Source organism: Centruroides vittatus, unplaced genomic scaffold, assembly GCF_030686945.1.
Source record: "Centruroides vittatus isolate TY-2023 unplaced genomic scaffold, ASM3068694v2 contig_2787, whole genome shotgun sequence".
Lineage (NCBI taxonomy): Eukaryota > Metazoa > Arthropoda > Arachnida > Scorpiones > Buthidae > Centruroides > Centruroides vittatus.
This window is the reverse complement of record NW_027121767.1, coordinates 382,142-405,312: the sequence shown is the minus strand read 5'-3', so window position 1 is coordinate 405,312 and position 23,171 is coordinate 382,142. Positions and strand designations below refer to the sequence as shown.

Sequence of the window (23,171 nt, the reverse complement as noted above, 5' to 3'; positions counted from 1 at the left end):
TCGATATAAAAAGTTACCTTTTAGTCAGATAGAACATTTTTTCTTTCTATTCAGTAAAGTGTTGGCTACTTCAAAGACTGTTCCGTTTATTATTCATGTGTTTATATTAAAAACAATTTTAATTTAAAAAAAAAATGAATCTGTCATGGAAAACTCCAATATCAATTTACCAATTTCTCATGTCTAAAGCAGGTAACAAATTTATATTATTTTATAAATTAATATACAGTAATTATTAATATAAGTATATGGCGGGTTAATCGTCTATCATTAAACCAAATTGCTTAGTTTAATTGTGTAATTAATAGCCCCGTTATAACCCGTTTTATTTTACTAAAAAATTTAATTATTATTATATTTTATTTTACCTTTTTCTTTTTAATCTTTTGTATAAATGAATGTAAAATTTAAAATATAGAATTCGACTTGTAACGATGACGAATTGTTAATACTTCAAGTGTTTCTTTATTATTATGAAATTTTGACCCTTTTCCTATGTTAAGAGATGTGCATCCAGCCGACATTTTTTATGATCTGTTTTAAAGTCGGGATTCATTTTTATCGTTTCGTAATTATTAATATCGTCGTAAAATATATTTCATGAAAAATTTTATAACCTTATACGGCACTTCTACACACAGCAAGTTGTCTTTCGTGAGAGATTTGGCACAAATTTTTAGCTTTATTTTAAATTAATAAGTAATGTTAAAGGAATTTTTAGTGTAAAAACGAATTATAGTTTTAATTTTAGTAATTTTTTAATAATTTTATTTACAAAATTTGAAGTTTATGTTTTTATACCGCTTCGTTTTGAGCTAATACTTTTACAAATTAATTTTTTTCATAGCCAAATTTTCCATTTTAATCAATATTAATTCAACTTTTCTCTAGTTTTTCTATAAAAAAATGCAATAATGATTTAAATTTTGGTGGTTTTTATAAATATTTATCAAAATGTAAAAAATAAAAGTTGGTTTTGGGGGCTCTCTTTCCGCCTGTGGGTACCAAGCGGGCTTTTTCCCATTCCCATCGTGGGTTCTGCCAAACTCACAATGAGACCGACTGGTAGGTGAGGAGATCCAGACATATATGGGACCATCCGAATAATTCCTGGGATATTTTGAGTACTGTGATTTGATTCCGTGACCCTCACAGCGTTGGAATGATGTCTTGACCGTTTCGGCCGGTTTAATAAACCAAGTATTACTTACTTATTGGAGTTCCTCTTTAGATATTTTCCTCACTTTTTTAATTATAAGTTGCTCGCTTTTCTTATTATCTCCTACCTTTCAAAACCCCCCTACAGAAGTCACCTAATTACTTCCCTATAGAGAGTGTAATCTCTGTTATCAAACAGTATCGAATCTCACGTGTTTTTTCTTCCGTTTCCTTAAACTGGAAGACCTACTAAAGAGCATATAGGTGACCCACAAGGGAGGAGAATAAAGATAATACGTTTCCACTTACCATGCTAAAATATTCACACCTCCTATGCATACCTTTCAAATACAGTTTAACTTAGAAGTAACATTGCACCCTACACGACCTGTATTTTTGATTATTTTTAATAAAAATATGTTAAACATTCTGGCCAAAATCTATTTAGGTGCAAGGACGACGCCAGCCATTGGGTAAGGGGGGGCAAGATGATGTAAATTGATAGAGGATATGAATTGTATGTAGGTAAAATAGAAACGATTCATAAAGTTTTAATCATTTACTATGTACCGGAAAAGAAATATCTCAAATAAAACATTTTCTTTAACTTACAAGAAGCCTAAGAAGATTATTTTAATTAAAACTTAGCATTTAAATAACTTTTTCGAATTTCTAGGGGAGGGCAACTGCCCTCTGTCCCTCCCCCTGGCGACGCCCTTGTTTAGGTGTACTATACGAGACAATGCTTTCGTATGTGTCTTCTAATGTTGAAGAAAACGTTTTTACGTTATTTTGAGGGCTGCGCATGTTGTTTCATTAAATCAGGGTTTATCAACATATGTTTTTTCATTAAATAAGAGAATTTCGTGTATATTTCTTTATATATATACTTAAACAACAGCATACAAAAGAATTTTTCTACTAGTGTTTGATTAATGATGCCGTTGCTATCTTTAGAAAATCCCCTAAGTTTGATTGTATTTTACTTAATTTATATATTTTTTGGTTCTAAATAAAGATTATCTTATAATAAACATGCTAATTTCCTTCTCGAAAATGCGCATATTTATTATAAGATGTACATAATCATATTGAACTAGTTTATAATAAAAAATAAACTTAAAATTTTTTTATCAGCTTCAAAATAGATTCATTATTTTATTAAATTACATAAATAATTTCCCAAATTCGTTGTTTATTAATATTTTTCCTTGTTATAAATACAATTTATATTAATTATTTCGTATAAATATTTTATTTTATATGATTTTTTCCCTGAAAATATTAATAATGATCATTTTAAACTCGTTAATACGGTTCATTGAACTTTCCTGTGTGAGAGATATTTCATGCTAAATCGTCCGTGTGTCTGTAATACTAATACATATATTTAGACTAAAATAAATATATTTCTTTCAATTATTTATAAACGCGCATAAATTTAATACTTAATTTATTTACAAAATGTATAAATTTTATAATAAATAATTGATTTTAATATATTTTTTTAACAGATCCTAGAATGGATTCTTGGCCCTTAATGAGTAGCCCTTTTCCTATATTGACCATTATCGCGGCGTATGTTTACTTTGTTAAAGTATTAGGACCTGCTTGGATGAAAAACAGGAGGCCCTTTCAGATCGATAAATTAGTTAAATTTTATAATATTTTAATGGTTATAAGCAATGGATTTTTCTTCTTTTATGTAAGTATAACTTAAATCAATTCATCTTAATTATGTTCCTGTACTTAATCACAATGAAAACTGCTTTAAAAATGCAATATTTGATTAATTTATAATTAATAACCTTATTAAATCTTTTTAATTTCAAATATTCTGAAGTTTTGGATTTAAGTTCTAGCTTTAATATGCTGTAAGCCAGCAGTTCTCAATTAATGGTACGCGTACTCCTGAGTTAGTACTACAAGTCTTACACATAAGCCTCAGGGAGTTGCGCGAGTAAAGAAAGACATTACCTGAAAGACATAACGAAATTAAAGACATATACCTGTATAAACGTACTTCTTGTAAAAATGTGCTGATTTGAAGCTCTTAGTATTATTACATTATTGTATTGCAACGCTGATAAGGAATTACAGATAACACTTCACGCATTGATTTATCTACTTTGATGTTTTGTATTCATAACTGTAGTGTAAATCCTACTTTTATGTCCGTGCTTTCAGTTTACTTTTTATACCTTACTTTTCATTTAAGCCTATACCTGCAGTGTAAACCCTATATTGTAAGTATAGACACAATTAAATAGAAAGGTTAAAGGCAATATATGCACTTCTATATTTTTATTATAAATGAAAAATAGAAGGAATTCTAAGGATATTGAACATACAGAAAAATCTATAAATAGTGTTTCTACTCTTCTGAGCAATACTTTCCTTTAAATACTTCCTTTATATTTTTATTTAAAACAAACTAAAATAATTGTCTTATCAATTACACTTTTAATTAATTTAATAATATATTATTAAGAAACAGCAGTCATAATTGATGTGTCATTTATAATATAAATAAATAAATTACTTCATTATGAAGGAAGTAAGTTTTTATGTTAATCATCAAAGTAATTTTAGTAAACATAACAATAAACTACATACAGACAGAAACTTTTATGGAAATTTTTATATAATTAATTCATAAGCCAAATAAATCATTGTTATTGTTATAGCATAAACGAGGCCTTAAAAAGATTAAATGGGGGCTGTGCCATTTATAAATATTTGGCCCTGTCCCAAAAGCCATTTATCATCTATCAACTGAAACTTTTAGTTGGTTTTCAATTTATATTTTATATAAAGTGTCATTTAGCCCCACGAAGTGGGGCCTCAAAACGTAACGTTTTGAGGCACTTTGTGTGGCTAAATGACTCTGTGGTCTCTCTATCTACGACCCCTCTTTGAAAGCCAATAATAACTGGAAAAATCATGTTATATCATCTTACATCACATCATGCCACGTTTTTTCTACATACAAGACTAAATTTTAAAAGTCCCTTTACTTCTGAAGCCCCATCAAAATACTTGGTTACATGAGATAAGATAAGACAATACACGCGCGGTATGCCTTCCGGAAGGACTTTCAATAAGACACTAGCCATATCCAGGTAGACACGTGAAGAAAACACGTGGCCAGCTCGTTGTTGAGGCATGAATCCGCGACCTCATGTTGTCTCGACCGCTCGTTTGATGATGGGTCTGATCCAAATTGCCCAACTGGCCCCTCTCTATCGAGGTCTGGGTGTAATTAAGAGAATAAAGAATGATATGAGCTGCATATCAGTTGAATGTATCAATAAAACGATATTATTCTCTTCAGGGTGGAAGTAGAACTTACCTTTCTGGAAAATACAACTGGATCTGCGAACCTATTGATTACTCAATAAACGATGAAACGAAAATTGTAAGCATCGATTCTGTATTAAATTTATTATTTTTTAAAGCTGAAAAAATAATTATATTCATAATATTTTACAGATTATTCGTTTGGGTTGGTGGTTCTTCTTCTTGAAAATAGTCGAATTATTAGATACTGTAAGCATAAAACGCTTAGAATTATTCAAATAATTACAATATTCTACATACAATTTACTTCTATTTTTATGTATTTTACAGATATTTTTTGTTCTGAAGAAGAAATTCACGCATATAACGGTGCTTCATGTAATTCATCATTCCGCTGTCGCTTGGGGAGTTTGGATAGGAGCACGTTTTGGTCCAGGTAACTTTTTAAATTCAATTATTTAATTCTGGAGTCAAAAGTTTACTTCTCATGTAAATAGTTTAAAATCAATTAATTCTTTTTTTTACTAATTTATATTCAAGTCTGGTTTATTTACCCTCTTAATTCTCTTAGCGCGCGTCGTCGCGTCGCTTCGCATGAAACGTAAATTCGTTATATTAAGGTGTAATTTTTATTTCTTCTGTTGAAATGTGTAAATTTTAAATAGAATCATTCATTTTTTTCACTAAAAAAGAAACTTCACTGCTTACTGTTTAATGCTTATTGATTATTACTTTATTATTTATTAATAAAAGTGAAATTTTAGAGTATTATATAAGATTATTATATCTTACACAAACAAGAAGCGAAAAATACAATTGTAATGGATCATAACCGTCAGAAAATTTCAGTTTTTATAATTAAAAATCTATCGCAAAATGTTTTCGATGAAAATAAACAGATTTCGTTTTTTGTTTTATAGAATAGAGAACGAAGCGACGAAGCGACGCGCAACGACGAGAAACACGCTAATTTAACCCATTTAACGCCTCATAAATCAAAAACAAAAAAAATGTAGCGTTATTGTTACAAAAATAACGTGTTACTAATTTATTTTCAGGTGGAAATAACGCATTCTTCCCGTTCATCAACTGTTTCATTCACATGGTCATGTACTTCTATTACTTTCTAGCAGCCATGGGCCCGGAAGTACGGAAATATTTATGGTGGAAAAAATATTTAACAATTATGCAAATGGTATAATTTAATTTAATATAATTTATTTACACGTATTTAATTTACTTTAAACAAAAAAAATTGTTAATTTTCAGGTGCAGTTCGTCGTTGTTTTCACTCACGCTATGATCCCATTATTCACCAGTTGCAATTACCATAGAGGTTATGCTTATGCTATTATGTTGCACGCCATTATGTTTATGGGTTTGTTCCTTAATTTTTATATTCATGCCTACTCTAAGGATAAAATATTATCGAATGGAACGTGTCAAGTAAACGGAACAATCGATAATTTACATAAAACTAATGGAATTGTAGTTAACAAGAAGCATCAATAGGGCCTTGCGTACAGCATCAATAGGGCCTTGCGTACAGCATCAATATGTACAGTACCTTCAAGTAAAAACTATTAAATATATATAATAAAACTGTTTAAAATATATTTTTTTAGCATTAAAACTGCATTTTTTAACGTTAATTAATTGTTAACAATTTAAATTTTCGGTGTTAAAAATGTCCCTTTTCTTAACTTGATGTAATTATAAAATTATTCTGATATAATAATAGTTTTATACATTTTTACTGTATTTTTGTATATATAAAATATATTCCATGTAATTTATCTTAAATTAAATAAAAAATATTATATTTTATTTGTTTTTATTTATTTAATGATCTTTTATGTTAGTAATAGTAAAGTATAAAAGTAATATTTCTAGGTTGACCTTAGTGAACCAAGTAATAGTAACAGCAAAGTATAAATACAGATAAAAGTCAGTATTTGTATCTACAGTTCTGACTATGTATTACGTATGGAAGTTAATGGATGATTAAGGCCTTCCGAGCCCTTCTACGTAATTTTACATCGTAAATTAATAACGTCTAGTTTTAGAATTATTTATAAATAATAGTATACAATTGCAACGTTCTGAGCCCTAGGCCTATTAAAATTTTAGTTATTTTCAAAGATAAGGGCCTTTCTGGAAAATCTAATACAATATATACAGTCTGCTATAAATACAAAAGAAAAACGTACATAAAACAACTCCTTCAGTGCAAGATTGCCCACCATGCACGTGAGACATGTACAAGCAATGTGGGGCCCATGCCTAGGGGGCCCCAAACGTTGCAATTGTTTATCATAATTTATAAATAATTCTATAAAGTAAGGTATATTTTTAGGTGACTAGAGAGTATAAGATCAGTAGTCATTACGTTTGTGTAGGTAGCTCGATTTGTGTTTTTATCACAGTTATGTGTCATGTTTGTTTGGATCTGTTTGTGTGTCTATCTGTTTCTTTGTTCCTTTTCTGTATTTGGTATTTATACGTTTGGTGTGCGAACTTCTGTGAAGACACTAGGCTTATGGTATATCTGGTACAAGATGTTTCTAGTGTGTAATATAAAGTATGTGTATTCATTAATACTTAGTACACTTGTAAATAACGCATTTATAATAATTTAAAAGATAATTTAACATTAAAATTCTAACATTCTAATTCTAAATATTTTATGTTATTTTCTTGAATTTCAACAATTTAAACAAAACACCACCTTTATCACTCGTCTATTGTCAAAATAAATATTGCGATATATGTCGACCTTCAAATCCTTTCCCCTTAATTCTACGAAAATTATAATATTTGTTTTAAATTTTTATTTAGAAAAACAAAAACTAAGAAGGAAAAAGATCATTTAACACTACATTTAATTTATTACACATCGAAGACATTTATTTATGATTTTAAAGGAGTTATAAACGGTGTAATATTAACAGAATTTGAGTAAATATTATAAAAATTTTGCATAATTTTCCTTTATTTTGCATTAAGATATAAATAATGAATAACTAGAGATAATATTAGCAAATAATTAGATATAATATAAGGGTGAATCAATAAATAATTAGCCAAAACAACATCCTTATTGGCTGTTTATTTATTGACACACCTTTTATATCAACAAATGTAAAACCTACGTTATTACGTGAGCATACGGTCAAATTTGCATACATTTAATTATTTCTAAGGATAATTAAATATATTGCAATAAAATAATGTTTTATATTCCTCTAATAATGAAGTTGTTGAGTTACGCTCTTTTCATTTTGTTGGCATCGAGAAGGCCTTTCTTCGCTCCACTCACGGATTTAATTAATAAATAATTCATAGTTTTATTAACAAAATTATCAAACTTTAGAAGTTTATGCTATTAAACTCCACTGCGAACCAGTTTCGCCCTTAATAGGGAGTAATTGTGATTCTGTTTGTCCTACAATATGCTGGTGCCTCGCGTTAATTAATTAATCAACTAATTCTGAATTTTTAAATAAAATAATTTAAAAACCTGTCTAAAATGGACCCTCTACAAAACATAAACTTGACTAAACGTAAAATAAATCTCAAACGGAATGATTTTCTATGTAAAATACTACTATAAACCGGAAACCTGTCTAAAGCAGAAACAGTAAACTTTGAGTTTCAGTTGCGTAACATAACCTGAGCACCAGCTAATTATGCAAATTATTTCGGAAAGAATTAGGAAAAAGTCTGTTTTTAATTATATCTTTGAAATAACGGATTATTTAATTTATAATTTTATTCATTAAAAATATCTAACAACGTATTGAAAGGTAATGCAACACAAGGGCGATTTCCTAAAAGGGTATGACTTCTGAGAGGACTTTCCATGCGAATTTAGCCCCTGGTTACGTGACTAACATGAAGAAAACCCGGAAAAACTAACGTGGCTAGCCCATTGGGCAAATGTGAACCCGCGACTAACACGTGTTCGATGGTTTTGTCTACATCGTTAAATCATTAGGCAAAAATTCATGTAGAATTTTAACATGCCTCACTACTTAAGCATGACGAGCAGGAAGAGAAAGATAAACATTGAATTATTTTCATTTTCTAATTCTATTTCTCTATTATTCTGTACAAAAATACTGTTATTGTATTTGATAATTATTCATTATTCTTACTTGTATATAATACAGAATTATGCAAAGTTTTCACACGCCCTGTTGAATTATTATACCTGGATTTGCATGTTATTTATATATATATGATATTAAATTTAAACAGATTAAACGTGAAAAACCTGATAAAAGTACTTTCAACTGTTTAAGTTGAGCATCGCTCACACCAAAACTGAACTTCCAGCAACACGGAAGAAGCTATAAAAGTATTAACAACTTCACAATTAAAGCTTGTAAATATTTAAATTAACTACTTAATAATCTTAATCAAGTTTAAATGAAAGCGTTATTTAATGAGAATTAAGCGTATTTTAATTGGGATTAATATTAGGTTTTTGTAGCATCTACTGTACTGTATACACGTAAAATAACTCGATTTTTGAGTGTTTTAATCTATGAATTTGTATAATTTGATAGGTCGAATGATGTCCTATATTTTGATTCCTGCAAAGGCACTTGCATAGATTGTAGGTCACACGTATACCGGAACTCAAGTTCACTGTTGTTGACATAACTTCTTAAGGAAGTATGTCATCGCTTTCTTAAATCTGAACTAATCTGCAATAGAAGTGTCAAAAATGTGTTTATTATTAAAATTATAAAATTTTATATCAAAAACAGCCTCTGAAAGCCGGGTTTAAGGATAAATTGTTCTGAAAGTTTTCAATTGGTTCCTTCAAGTAGAGGCCTTTTTTTGGGAAAGTCACGAATTCGTCTTTGGAAGTTTCTGTGGGTTAAGTTTACAGAACTTCGCCTATTAACGGGTTTTAAACGGGTAAAATTTAATTATATTAATTTATATCGAACAACTGTGCAAATTAGACGTTACTTACGTTAATTAATGTGCAGTAAATTAATTTCAAATTAAGTTTTTTAATTATAAATTATGTCGCTAATTTTGATTTCATAAATTTTTATATTATTGAGTTTCCCCTCTCTAAAGAGGGTTATGCAGTTCGATATAGCCTAAATTTGTTGCTTTTTACTATTAATTATCTTGGATACTTCATTAAATTGACGATAAAAATTCTTTAAAATAAGATTAAATTATAAAAAGAAATTTATCTCAATGACCTCAACTTACATCATTCGATAAAATTACACAGCCCTAAGGCACAGGTGGGGGAACCCTTTGTAATTAGAAGGCCATACATAAGGCTGCATGTTGTTTAGCTGGCTAAATTAAGTATGTAGGCCTAGTTTCAGTACACATGCACCAAACATTATATGTAAATTATATTTAGATGGATTTTGTTTTTATTGAAAACCCAACAAAAAAACGATATTTTTATAATACAAAACTTCTGAATGTAAACAATAGAAAGTGTCCCAAGTTCAATGTATCAGGTAACTTCAGGTTGCACTAAAGCCATAAAAGGTCACACGCAGCCTTCTTAAAACATAAGTTTTCCCCCCCCTTCTTCTTACTTGCTTAAGAGGACCTTTCTAGCAAGCCCATTTATGGTTTCAACTAGGCCTACAATAGGTTGGCCGGGTGGTGAGGAACAGGCCAGACATATCCACACAGATCACCTCTCGAAAAACGGGGTTTTTCGACCCATAGGGATTCGATCCTCGTTTCCTCACAGCAGTAGAATGTCACCCTAACCTGTCGAAATCAGTCTATCCACAGAGAACGGGTGTATTTATGCCCTGAGGCAATGATTGCAAACCCGTAACCGTCGTGACGATTTCAAGGTACCCGCATTGAACATTTACAAAGTATTATCCTCAACTCCATTGATTATGTACCTCAGATACAAAAATTAGATCTTATCCTAATATTATTTCCGTCTACTATACGTATTTTCTATTAGCAGGACTTATTAGACTGGCTTTAAGGATACTGTAACACAGTTTCACAGATCAGAAATTTGTTTTATTTGTTCAGAAATTTGTCTTATCCATTTCTCTAAGCGTTAGTTTAGAGAAATGGATATAACTATACCTCAACATATAATACTTCATACATTGATTAGAAATTAAAGATTGAGTTCCCAAGACTTCTATCCCTCACGGGTCCAAACATCTTCCTGAGGACTTTTGTGTTCGGTGACTCTACGAGCCATGTTTCACGGCCATAAGGCAGCACTAGTCGGATAATGGTTTTATACAATCTTCTGGAATCTTTAACTTTCTGAAAACTTGTTTAGATTGTAGTACTTTTTGCAAGCTATAGTATGATACGTTAGCCTTATGGAACATTTTTCTGTTGTGATGGAGTTGTTATTGTCCACTACGATGTACACATTCGAGAGTATCAACGACTTCACTTATCTCGGATATAAGTGAAGTCGTTGATACTCTCGAATGTGTACATCTCCACTAGAAGGTTGTCAGTGTCCTCACTCTGATGTCTTCTTGATAGCAGTAAATACCTTGTTTTTGATTCATTAACTTTCGGGCCCATCCTCTCTGCTTTTGAGAGTAATAATGATGCATTTTCGATTGGGTCTTTTCTAGTCGCATTTATCATTCTCATACGCCAATGTTTGATGGAGGCAGTTCAATTTTATTCCTTTGTCACTTTACTGCAATTTGCGCATAACTTTTTCAAGTGTTAGGCAAGACGCTCTCTCCCCATGTTGTTTAATCTAAGTCTTGTAGTTATCTGGAAGGGTTCTGTCAATTTGTTTCCAATCCTGAGTCTACTGATTGATTTTTCTATACACCTGTCATTTTATTAATTTCTTGCGTATTCCAAATTTAACCATTATTTGCCACAGTTTTTTTTTGCGATTGGCGATGTCATATGCTTTAGAGAAATCTATGTAACGTTGGTGAACATCCTGCTTGTACTTATACTTTTTTCCAGCAACTATCTTAGATTAATTATCTGGCCAATGGTTAAACGACTCTGTCTAAACTCACACTGATAGTCTCCTAAGACATTCTCTCTATAAGGTGTAAGCCGTTTGAGGAGAAACATCGACAGTACTTCGTATGTTGTAACTAGTAACGATATTCCCCTGTAGTTACTACATTGCTCATTGCTTCCTTTTTTTGTCGATAGGGCAAATGATACATTCTTTCCATTCGCTTGGAAGCTCCTCATTATTCCAAATAGTAAGAGCTTGTGAATTTCCTTGTAGAGACATTTACTCCTGGTTTGAGTAATTCGTCAGGTATATCACCACTTCCAGGCGCCTTGTAATTCTTCAATCGGGATATACTAAGTTCTTCGTCGAGCGATGTTCTTCTACTGGCATGTTTAAAGCATCTATTTCATGTTCCCTTTGTGTGTCTTGGCTTTCTTTATCACATTCAACAAATCTTTGTAGTATTCTCGCCATCTGTACACATAGTACTGCCCGGAAAGCCTCAGGATAACCGACCTGTTGGACGCCCTCCAGTGCGATGGAAAGATGGACTGGAGAGGAATCTACAAAAAGTGTCTCTCTTGTATCCACGCAGTGTTTACGAAGATCTTGCAAGCACTGGGTGGATACAAGAGGCACAAGACAGGAAAAAATGGAAGGAAATTGTCGCGAGATTGAAAGGCCCAAGATGCTCAAATAACCATTGAATGAATTATCATAAGTTTTATATGATACATGTGTTTCAGATCATTACTGTTTATACTTTTTATTATAATTAATAAGTAGTACAGTAACATGTTTTTACACACATAAACTACTCTGCAGTCAATAAGAGCTTTCTGAAATCCACGAATCCTCTACAGCAGCCACCAGGCCGAGGGATCCTGTAGTCATATAATGAAAAAAAAAAATGAAAAAAAGACCTTAGACAATTGAAAGGGGGACGCGTGCACAGTTTTATTTTTTCGATTTAGCTCGTACTGTTGAAGTATACTTCAACACTACGAGCGATTGCATGCATGAGTAACAACCAAGTGTGTCTGGAAAATATGATATATATATAGGCTATATATATATCATATTTTCCAGACACACTTGGTTGTTACTCATGCATATAATATATATATATATATTTTTTTTTAAACGGGTTTGTAGTTAGTCTTCAATTTATATTGTTTTTTTTTTTAATTTAATCTTTTTTACAAAGTAGTGTTTTCCAGAGATGAGGAGTCGGAGTCGGGAGTCAAGAAATCGAATCTTTTTATGAGAGTTGAGAGTCGAGAGGTCATTTTAAAAAAATATCGACTCGGGTATCGACTCGGGAGTCGGAAGTCGTGTATATTTTCGCTGACTTAGAGTGACGTTTTCGCGAATTTGTCTATAGGCAGCGAACTCAGATTACTTTGCTTATTTTTAATTTACCATACATAAGCAATCGAATCACCTTATCATATGCAGTGACATATTAGTTGCAGAAGATAATATATGTATGGGAGTCCGCAGAGGTGGATCAAACGATGCCTGGGATCGAATATAACTTCCACAAATTATAATCGTAACAGTGATTGGGATTTTTAACCTTACACCCTCGATCGTGGGATGCCTTGCTATTTGCTGTATAGCCTTCTATATATATAGTAGTTTAGTCCTAAATTCAGTTCATGATATATTACTCACTTTAGAACTTTAATATTACAGAATTTACTTAGGATATAATTACTCTTATGATAAGTCCTAAATAAAATATATTATAATATAATAATTGGCTTATTTTTGAATTAAGAAAATTTTCTCAATCTAAATATTACAGGAAAAATTCCAAATTCTAATGGATATATTATTGGATATTGCTAAACAAAGTATATTATATTATATAAATTAATTTAATATAACTTCGTAACAATTTATTCATTTTTATAGGCCTATATAATTTACATAAATAGAGAACATTAAAACAGTTTAAAAATATTAAAAAATTACCGAAAGTTGACAGCTTATTTATATTTAACTTTTAAATTAAATAAATTCATTACACTGAACTTTTTAAGAATAAATCAAATTAAAATAACTCAAGCATATTAGTATATTATTAGAAAACTAAAAGCCCAGGTTAATACTTTTGTAGTACACTGTGGATAGAATTGTAATTGTAGGAACATGCTGTGTAGATGATCGATTTTATGAATCTAATTTTGCCGTGGATGTCCGCAGGGGGAGCAAACGAGACACTTGCCCCCTGGGATTGAGTAAAAAACTCCACAAGTTATTAGTATATGTAACTATACACCCTCGACCTTTGTCTGTCTTCTTGTATTTACGCATTACTGTATTTTACAATCTACTTGTGAGAGAAAAAACCCCCAAAACATCAAATAAAAATTTATTGATGCAATTGTTTGTTTCCAATCGCCCCTCCATGGAAAACATTTTGCGTACGCCCATTTTCAGTGATTAATTTTACAAATTAATAAAAATAAAAAAAAAGAGCCAAGCAAGGTTTATTCACAAGAATTCACCAAGAAAATAAATTAAATTAGGTTTCAGCTGAGTTCAACAACATTCTACACATTTCTGTCGAAGTTTTCCCATGCCAAGACAATTTTCCACGCTAATATTTCTTATTCAAAGTTGGCATTCTCGTCAACAACTTTACTTACAAACAATAACATGCAGGAAGTTACAATACGATGACGTCGACTTGAAAGATAAAGGATGTTATTGACCTTATTTATAATATCAACAAGCACAGTTGATAAAAACACAGCTTGATAAAAGCACAGTTGATAAAAATGAATTTATATACTCGATTTAGAACACGTAAGTTATAAATTATAGTTCTTAACAATTAATTTTAATTTTTTTATATATGCAAAAAGACATTTTTTAAACAATAAGACAGATTAGCGTATGCACAGTTAACATTAAAAACACATTAGAAAACATTTAAGATGGCTTTGACCTTTCATTACAGGCTTTTTTGTCACCTGTAAAGTTTTTAAAATGTTAATAAAAATTGTTAAGATTGTGAATGTTAACGTTTGAACCGGAAATTTAATGGATACAAACGAAAACATCCCCAACGGAAGCAGATTTTCTATTACACATTTTACAGGTTAGCAAGAAGTTATTTGTAAGTTCAAAGTGTTCTTTTTTAGTGTGATCTGATTTTCAGGTAATTACATGAAGATATAATGTTATTTTTATTTTTAAAGAATTAATTTTTTTTTCTTTTTTACATGAAAATTGTTCGAAGGAAGTAATTTATTGTTTAGTTATTAAACTAATAATTTGTTTCTGTAATTTTTAAAATATTAATTCAATTCTATTGTGTTTTTTAATAATAAATTACACCACCCGTACTTTTATATTGCACATTTATCTCAGTGTTATGAATTGAGGTTTCATTCTTGGAAAGATACTTCTAATTATAAGTACTACTAAGACCTCTCTCTATTAAGGGGTCAACAAGGCCATTTAAAGTCTCGTATCAAATATATTTGTTACAAATTACTCATTCAAATGTATTTCTTGTTTAAAACGGTCTTTATATTTTTCAGTTTCTATTAATAATATAGGGTACAGCAAGAATATGTGAATGGGGGCTGTTTGAATAAATGGGCTGCAATTTGAAAAAAATTGAAAACCTATAATTTTATGATATAAATCCTCTGTACTATATTATTATGTTTAGTGTCATTTTGTATTTTAAATGTATTAAGAGGTAAGCGGAGAAGGCTCCTATTTGCACGTTCTGATACTTTTCTGCTCAAGGAAAACCCCTGATATAACGATAATAAATATACTCCGCTTTACGACCGCCGTTTTACAAAACTCTCTTTTTATTTGGTTGTACTGTTTACAAAATATACATTACATTCATAATAAAAATTAATTTAATTTAATTCCAGTCATAAAAGTCGAGAATTGTAACAGGACAGGTCGTAAAGCGTGGAGTCTACTGTACTTTGCACTTGCGTAATTTATCGTTGATTTATATATTAACTGTTTGAGTAAACACTACTATAATTATTCACTAATTTATATATCAATTTTACGTTTATAATTAAATATCTTTCTTTTATACAAAATTTAAAATTTTACATGCAATTGTATTTATTATTTGCTTTTAGAAATATTGACCTTGAAGACACCTTTCGACAATACTTCCTTATGTAAATTTATCACAAATAACACATAAAACGAGGATATTTTATGGATAAAAATTCGAAAGAAAGACGTAATAATGGAACTGAATAAACACTTACTGTCTTAATAAATACTTCGACTCTTACTAAAGAAAAAATTATATAAATGCTGTATTCTTTATTTTAATTAACTGATCGTATAAACGAAGAAAAAACATTTATTTTTCTTAAATTTATTAGGGGAGACCGGGGCAACTTCGGCATACGGGGCAAGTTCGTCAATTAAATTTTCTTCGAAACAAAATAAAAGGAGACTCTCTTTAGAGGTTAGACAGTTGAGTTTTAATGACGGCTTGTTGAGTATGGTGTCTGTGTTATTCTCCGACAAGCGTATTTGAAATATCAAATAAGTTGTCTGTTTCATTCAATTTCATATAGGCCTAATATTTTTCTTCCATTTATATAGAATTGGCATGTTTTGTTATAATTCTATAATAACGAAAGTTATTTTTCCTGTTAGAAGAATAAAACATTAACTTATTCACGTGACCAGATCATGGCTTAGTACCCTATTCTCTGGGTTCCACTTAATGTTTCTAAGTCGTGACTATTGGGGCATCTTCGGCAGTGTTGCCGATCTTGTTCCCGATCGTGTTTTGCTATGGTTTGATTTGGCCGCAACTAACAACTAGCAGAAGAAATAACTAGATTCCCATACAAAGCCACACTAGAAGCCAAGGCTAAAGTTAAAAAAATCAGGAACTTGCAGAAAGGCAATGGATTTGGAGAAATCGGATTGAAAGATCACTAAAGGGGCAAAAAAGTTCTAAAAAACCGAAAAATGACGATGAAAATACTTATTGCATATATTGCAATGAACAATATGGAACTACTCGGAAAAAGTGGATTATCTGCTACAAGTGTTAATTGTGGACTCATGTTGCTGTACAGATGTGGAAAATGAGTTGGTTCAATTTATTTGCGATATGTGTAGGGCATAAACAGTTTTCTGTTAAGCATATATCATTTCTACTGTTCGTTTGAGTTCACTAATTCATTTAACTTTATATTGCTTTTAACTTGCATTAGAATGTTTTCATTTATTAGGCTATCTGTTTAATTTTTTTCGTAATTAATTTTTGTTTACATTTTCTTTATTTAAATATGCCTTTGAACTTGTATTTCGTTGTTTTAATATTAAATAGGTCTTTGGAAGAGTATTTCTTTGTTTTAATAGTGAATTCCAACATACGTATTGTTAATAACACAAATTTATATACCTCCCTATCTTGCTCCATTACTGTGGGGGCAACTTCGGCAATAGTAATGGAGCAAGAGAGAATCGCTATCTCTTTATAAAGTTATTATTATTATGATTATTTTTATTTCCAAACTGATTTTAACCAGTTCTATGGTAAGGTTACATTCTGGTAGACAATAAACAACGCTTTTATTTCAGTTTACAGCAGTATTTATTACACAAAATTTAACTTATTCTTAACATGCCGAAGTTGCCCCGATCTCTTCTAATTATTTCCTCATTCATTTTGTAAAAATTAATTACTGTAATTTAATTTTATTTTTATTCTGATGAAATCGTGTTTTTTATTTCTTTGCTTATACAGACACAATGAAGTGAATAAAAAGATGAATAATTTGCCTAGTGTTTGAAAATTGTCACTTCATTGTGTCTGTATAAACATGCTGTAATTTAAATTATAATTGAGCTCAGGCCAATGACATTACTTAATAAAGCTTAAACATTCATAAATTATAAATTTTATGGGTATATTAAATAGACTTTTTAAATTAGATATTAAATTAGATATTCCTAAAAATTTCCATTATTCTAAGAGTATTATTTATCATTATTTTCCTCTCTTATGAAGGCCCTCTCATAGGAGGCCGAGCAATGGCCAGTTCTTAAATATGAGGAAATTGGAAGTCTAATAAAGGAAAGTATATTGGCGACCTCAAAAAGATAAGTAACCTCATTTCATTTAAATAATAATACAAGTAAATAATGTGAGAAGAAATAGTAATTGAAACGAGCAATTATTTATTGTGACGTCATAAAGCCGGGTTGCAATTTTTAATGATATTTTTAATTTATTTAATTTACCTAACCTAAAGTATATGCTCTCCACCTCAAATTAAAACTGACTTGCCCCTGTACATCATACTTTTCCTTTAACAACAGAGTCGTGCCGGTCATCTATCCAATGCCTTTTCAGGGTAAAACTTTTGAATTGAAGTAGCAAGCATAACTTTCAGTTTGGATCGGAAGCTCTTATATTGTTAATCGGGGCCTCCTGCTCCTAAGATTTCCATATTCTGTCTTTAATTTGATTTATCTAATACAGTTATCGAAAGTAAGAAAAGACAGGCGGACAAACAGACGGCAGTGGGAATTTATCGGTCATTTTTTTCAAATTGCAGCCCAATGAGATTATCCCATAGAACACATGATCATAGTTATTGTTTGTACGTGGCAACTCTATTCGATTCTAATCTACAGAGGGGGGATGCTTCCCAGAAAGACTTTCTATAAAAAAATTGGCCCTGTTTAGGTGTTAAAAACGCTGAGAAACTCCACGAACTGTGTTTAATGGTTTTATCCATTCAACCACAGGTGGGCCCTCCGAACAAGTTAAGATACCAAACAATAAAATAAGATTGTTCCAATTTATCATAAATTGTTGAGGGTATAAATATGGTACGACCACAGTAAAAAATGACGGAAATATAATCTCAAAGACGTTGTACTATTATTGTCAAGAGATGGATTCAAAAGGAAAGATGGGAAGAGTTCGAACTGTCTGAATTTAACTTAGTCCGGAAAGAATAATGATTATAGTGACGAATAAATAATGATTTGTCGGAAGAGTTATGTCAAAAATAAAGTATTGATGCTCCTATATTATAAACCTTTAAAATATCATCATGTGAAGATTTACTGTACTTGTTCCAATAAATACAAAGCATTTCTTCTATAAATCACACACATCCGAAAATATATTGTAGTAGCCTATATTATTTTAAGCTACTTTTTCAAAATTGCAAAGTAATGAAGCGTAAAACTGATTATAGATATTCGTGCGAATCTCTCAAGTATTGTAAGAAGACATTCATCTCCATTTAATCTTTCTGATGACCGTAAAGGACATTTTTTTCTTAATTGCATGGAATTCATAGCTATAGACGATATAGAATTTAGGTTTTTATTCTCGATTAGTTGAGGCAATTCTTCATTTTTTTAATTTTTCATTCGTTCCGGACAATAGAATTATAGATAATGTCAGGGTTGGACTGGCCCAGAGAGATACCGTGTTTTCCCCTTTGGGCATGGTTAAAAAAAGAAATTACTGGATAATAGTATAATAAGAATAATACAGCAAGAGCAAGAGTTTTTTTGGAATTTTATATTATTTTTGTAGCAAGAATCCCGTTTTGCATGATGCATTGTTGAGAAATCGCTTGGTGGGGCTCGCTCGGAACAAACTGTAAACACTTGTTTACGGTTGTGTACAGTTGCTGCGGACATATTCCTTACAGAAAATACATTTACGATTCGTACAGAATTGTAATAATCAAAGAATAATGGCGATCGGATGAACGAGGCGGAAACGTAAATGAAGAATGTACTTTATAATAATTTAACTCGGTGTTATTTGGAAAAATTTATGCTTACGATATTAAAAAACGATTTATGAGAATAGAAAATGAAGCGGTTATACATAAAATCAGTAAAAATGCACAATAATTAATTAAAAATAAACTGTGGTGTAACCTGTTGTAATGAATGTATTAATGTTATTTTTTAAAAATAAATTTTTTCATTTTAATTTAAAAACTTACATTTTACATTTATAAGCATTTCTAATGGCTGTGGGTCTATATCGTAGCTTTTTGCTCTCCGATCCAATCTAGGATAAGGCTTTGTCATAAGGGAACAAATTAAAGTCTGTATTTCACACTAACAGGCAATCCTGGACTTCATCACAAAGTCCAGGATTGCCTGTTAGCGTGAAATACAGAGGAATTGTGAGGGTCCAGAATAAAAACTAAAGCTGTTAACTGAAACAGTACAATACAAGCATGAAGGTCAATAGGTAGGATGCTACCTATTGACCTTTCAGTTGAACTGTTCTATACCTAAGCTTAAAAAGTGAGTTATAAGTAAAGAGACGTCGACATATATTTTGCATACTTAATTACAGTAGAGCATCGATTATCCGACTCAATTAGGGACTGGGGTTGGTCGGATAACTGAAAAGTCGGATAACCGAAAAGTATGAAAAAATACATTATTAGTAGTGATGTAACGAATAGTATATTTGGCCTCAACCGAATACCGAATATTCGGCCAGGAGTGTGGCTGAATGGCCGAATATTCGGCCAAACTATTCGGCTTGATTAATGCACGTACGAAAATTGGCGCGCAAACCGCATTATGGCAAGGATCGCGCACTCTGCTCTCTATTGGCCCGCTGTCACTACGATTTTTTCTTCCAGTAGGTCTAAATTATTTAAATTAATTAATTAAATTATAATTATTAAAGTTAATATGAGATGGAGCCTAACGTCTACCTCTAGTGCCAAATTGGTTTATAATTTATGTAATAGTCGTAAATAGCCCGATACGATTCGGCAGTTGTTGGTATTTAGATGTAAGTTATAACTTATAAGTTATTTTATTTGCAATCGATCTTTTTAACTCTAAAATTTTGTTTTTACTACGTATTTGTAGACTGAATAGTGCCCTAAGGATATACTTTAGTGGGGACATATGGTCTAGTTTCTGCCCAGTTGTGGAACAGTTCAAATATATTATTGGGGTTTTCTATTTGTGAAGTTTTGTGATATTTTGTTGCTATTGTTTTTGTCAATATTTTTAAAATTAACATGATTTCAAATGTTATCTTTTGCATATAATGAAAAATGCTCATTCTTTGCTTTATATATAAAATAAATTATATATTAGTTACTCGTCTTCTAGAAATAGATAAATAATTCTTTCATTAAATACGACAAGTTTCAATAAAACGTTTCGTAAATCATTTTAAAATATCTTAAAAAATATAAAAATATACGCGAATACGAATATAACATAATTAACTAAACAATAATATTAATGCCCGATACATTCTAACCTACATGCCATCAATGCCATAAGATATTGGGCTAGATAAAGGCTATAATATTATTTAATTACGAAATAATTTAATACTAGAGTTAGATGCTATTTCTTATTAACTTTAATAATTACAGTTTAATTTTCAGCATTAATAAAAGTTACCAAAATGATTAATTTACTGTGTTTTTGTTATTTCTTACTCCTGTTTTTAGGTATTCGGTATTCGGCCGAATAGTGATTTAGATATTCGGTATTCGGCCGAATAGTGAAAAATAGGCCGAATAGTCCGAATACCGGGTAGTAACCGAATATTCGTTACATCACTAATTATTAGTATAGTGTATTAGGCCTGGTTTAAATACTAGCTTCCCTTTCATGGTCGAGCCAGTGCTGCCAGCTAAAACATGCAAAAATTTAACAAAAATAATATTAAAGTAGCCAAGACATAACCAAATATTGTAGCTCCACATCACTAGCGGACATTTGAATTTGCCGACTAGAACGCGGTCGGTTAACCGATAAGTCGGTTAATCGGGGGTCGGATAATCGATGCTCTACTGTAATTGCAAATGTTGTAATATTATTAAAATTAATAGCCAAATGAATATATTGCCTGCGTAATTATAATTAGGTCGCAATAGTAGACTGCTTAATTTTATTACTGTAACCTTGTATAAACTATAGCACGAAGAAAAAAAGGCAAAACTTGATTTTCTATAATTTGTTGTTTGAAGACAGTAATGAAATTTTTTTGGGAGATGATGATGATAATGATAAAGTCACACGCAAGCCGTTAATTCATGTTCATCTGCTTTATTATGACACTGGAAAAATGTTATCTCCATTAAAACAAGTAATATAAGAAAAAAAAATTTTAAGTCAATTCTTACTTAGATCAACAAAAAAAAATTTATTTTAGTTACTTTTTATTAAATAATTAACGCCAAATATTAACGATATATGTTATGTATTAATATCGTTATTAAAAAGTATATCGAGTGAATGTTATATGAAATTAAAATGTACTAAAATTCCTAAAATTACTAAAATTCACGCTTATATACTAATTGAAATTAGAAAAAACCCGATTATTACTTATTAAAATCCTTAAATTAAATATTACGATATTAAATTAAAAGAAGGTTTAAAAATCATGGTACTCATCCTGATTCTACTGTCTGGCGTCGGGAAGAAAATGTCCAAGTTAAATTTTAATTTGAAAGTCGTTAACCTGAAAGTAATATTTTTGTAAAAATTTGAAAAAAGTTTTATAAGAGGAAAGATGTAAGCTTACATAATTGTTTCTGTATAAATTATAAATCACTGATGACACTGACCCTGGCGATAGTGTTCTTTTAACTGTTTTATTCGACTTCGATACTGAAATTAGATTTAACTGAACAAAACATTGTTTATTTTATGCATATTTGGCAGAATTTCGCTTTATGTATCGATTATATAATTAAGATGTTGCGTATTCATTGCTACAGAAGACGCTTTTTTATTGTTTATACTTTTATTGTTAATCAAACACGAAATATAGCTTAGAAATCTCGGAATTAAAGTACTTTACGTAGAAAATTTTAATGTACATAAAATATATTAAGAGAACTGAGATTATTTATTCAACTGATTCTTGTCTAAACTATTGCACATTTACCGCACCTTCATTTTAATAATTTGAGAGTTATTATCTTGATTTGAACGAAAATGAGCTCGAATCTAACAAAAATCTGTATATAAATCAATCTCGTTAATTTAATTCAGCAATAATTTGTATAAATATCTCAACTTGAAGACATAAATATGTTTCGGGTCGATGCTCTATTAGAATTTATACTCAATATTAATTATATAAACAAAAACAAAGGATTACTTACTTCCGTGAGACTTACCGAAACAGAATTCATCTGAAAACTTTCTAAAAGAAACAACAATAATAATCATTTATTGTTACAAACAATATGAAAAAGAACAATTGTAAAGTATTGTTAGTTGAGTATTACGTCGCATCAAGCGCGTCACTTATTACCTCGAAATTTCTACGATAAATTATTTAAGTCATTACTACAAATATTCAATAAGCTTTTAATTTCGTATAATTCAGATACCAGGGATTATCTGTGCATGACATTTCAATTATGTTTACAGTTCGTAACGTCGTAAGGAATAGCGTAACGATAATTTTACGTCTTTTCTGTTAAAAACTTGTAGGAAATGCGCCGGTCAAATGCAATAAAAGCGTAATTTTGTTCCGAGAATGTTACCGAAAACGAAAAAAAAAATTGTCGTCGTCGGACTGTTCGGAGTTCGAAAGTTTTCAGGAAATACGTCACACTGTGACTAAGAATTCGAAATAGTAGTGGGACCGAATGTCGTCCTGCAACACACGTCGTGGTACACATATTGTCCGATAGAAAGCATAAAGAGATTGTAATTGGAAGATAGTAATAAATTT

General features: G+C 30.5%; 1 protein-coding gene across 1 annotated transcript; it reads left to right on the top strand.

Moving 5' to 3' along the window:
• Window positions 1-53: 53 nt before the first annotated feature.
• Window positions 54-5,986, top strand: LOC136972088 (very long chain fatty acid elongase AAEL008004-like). Its single transcript, XM_067266643.1, has 7 exons — window positions 54-192; window positions 2,673-2,863; window positions 4,493-4,576; window positions 4,651-4,707; window positions 4,789-4,894; window positions 5,517-5,653; window positions 5,728-5,986. The coding sequence occupies exons 1-7, from the start codon at window positions 135-137 to the stop codon at window positions 5,968-5,970; spliced, it is 876 nt and encodes a 291-aa protein (XP_067122744.1). The 5' UTR covers window positions 54-134; the 3' UTR covers window positions 5,971-5,986.
• Window positions 5,987-23,171: the final 17,185 nt, after the last annotated feature.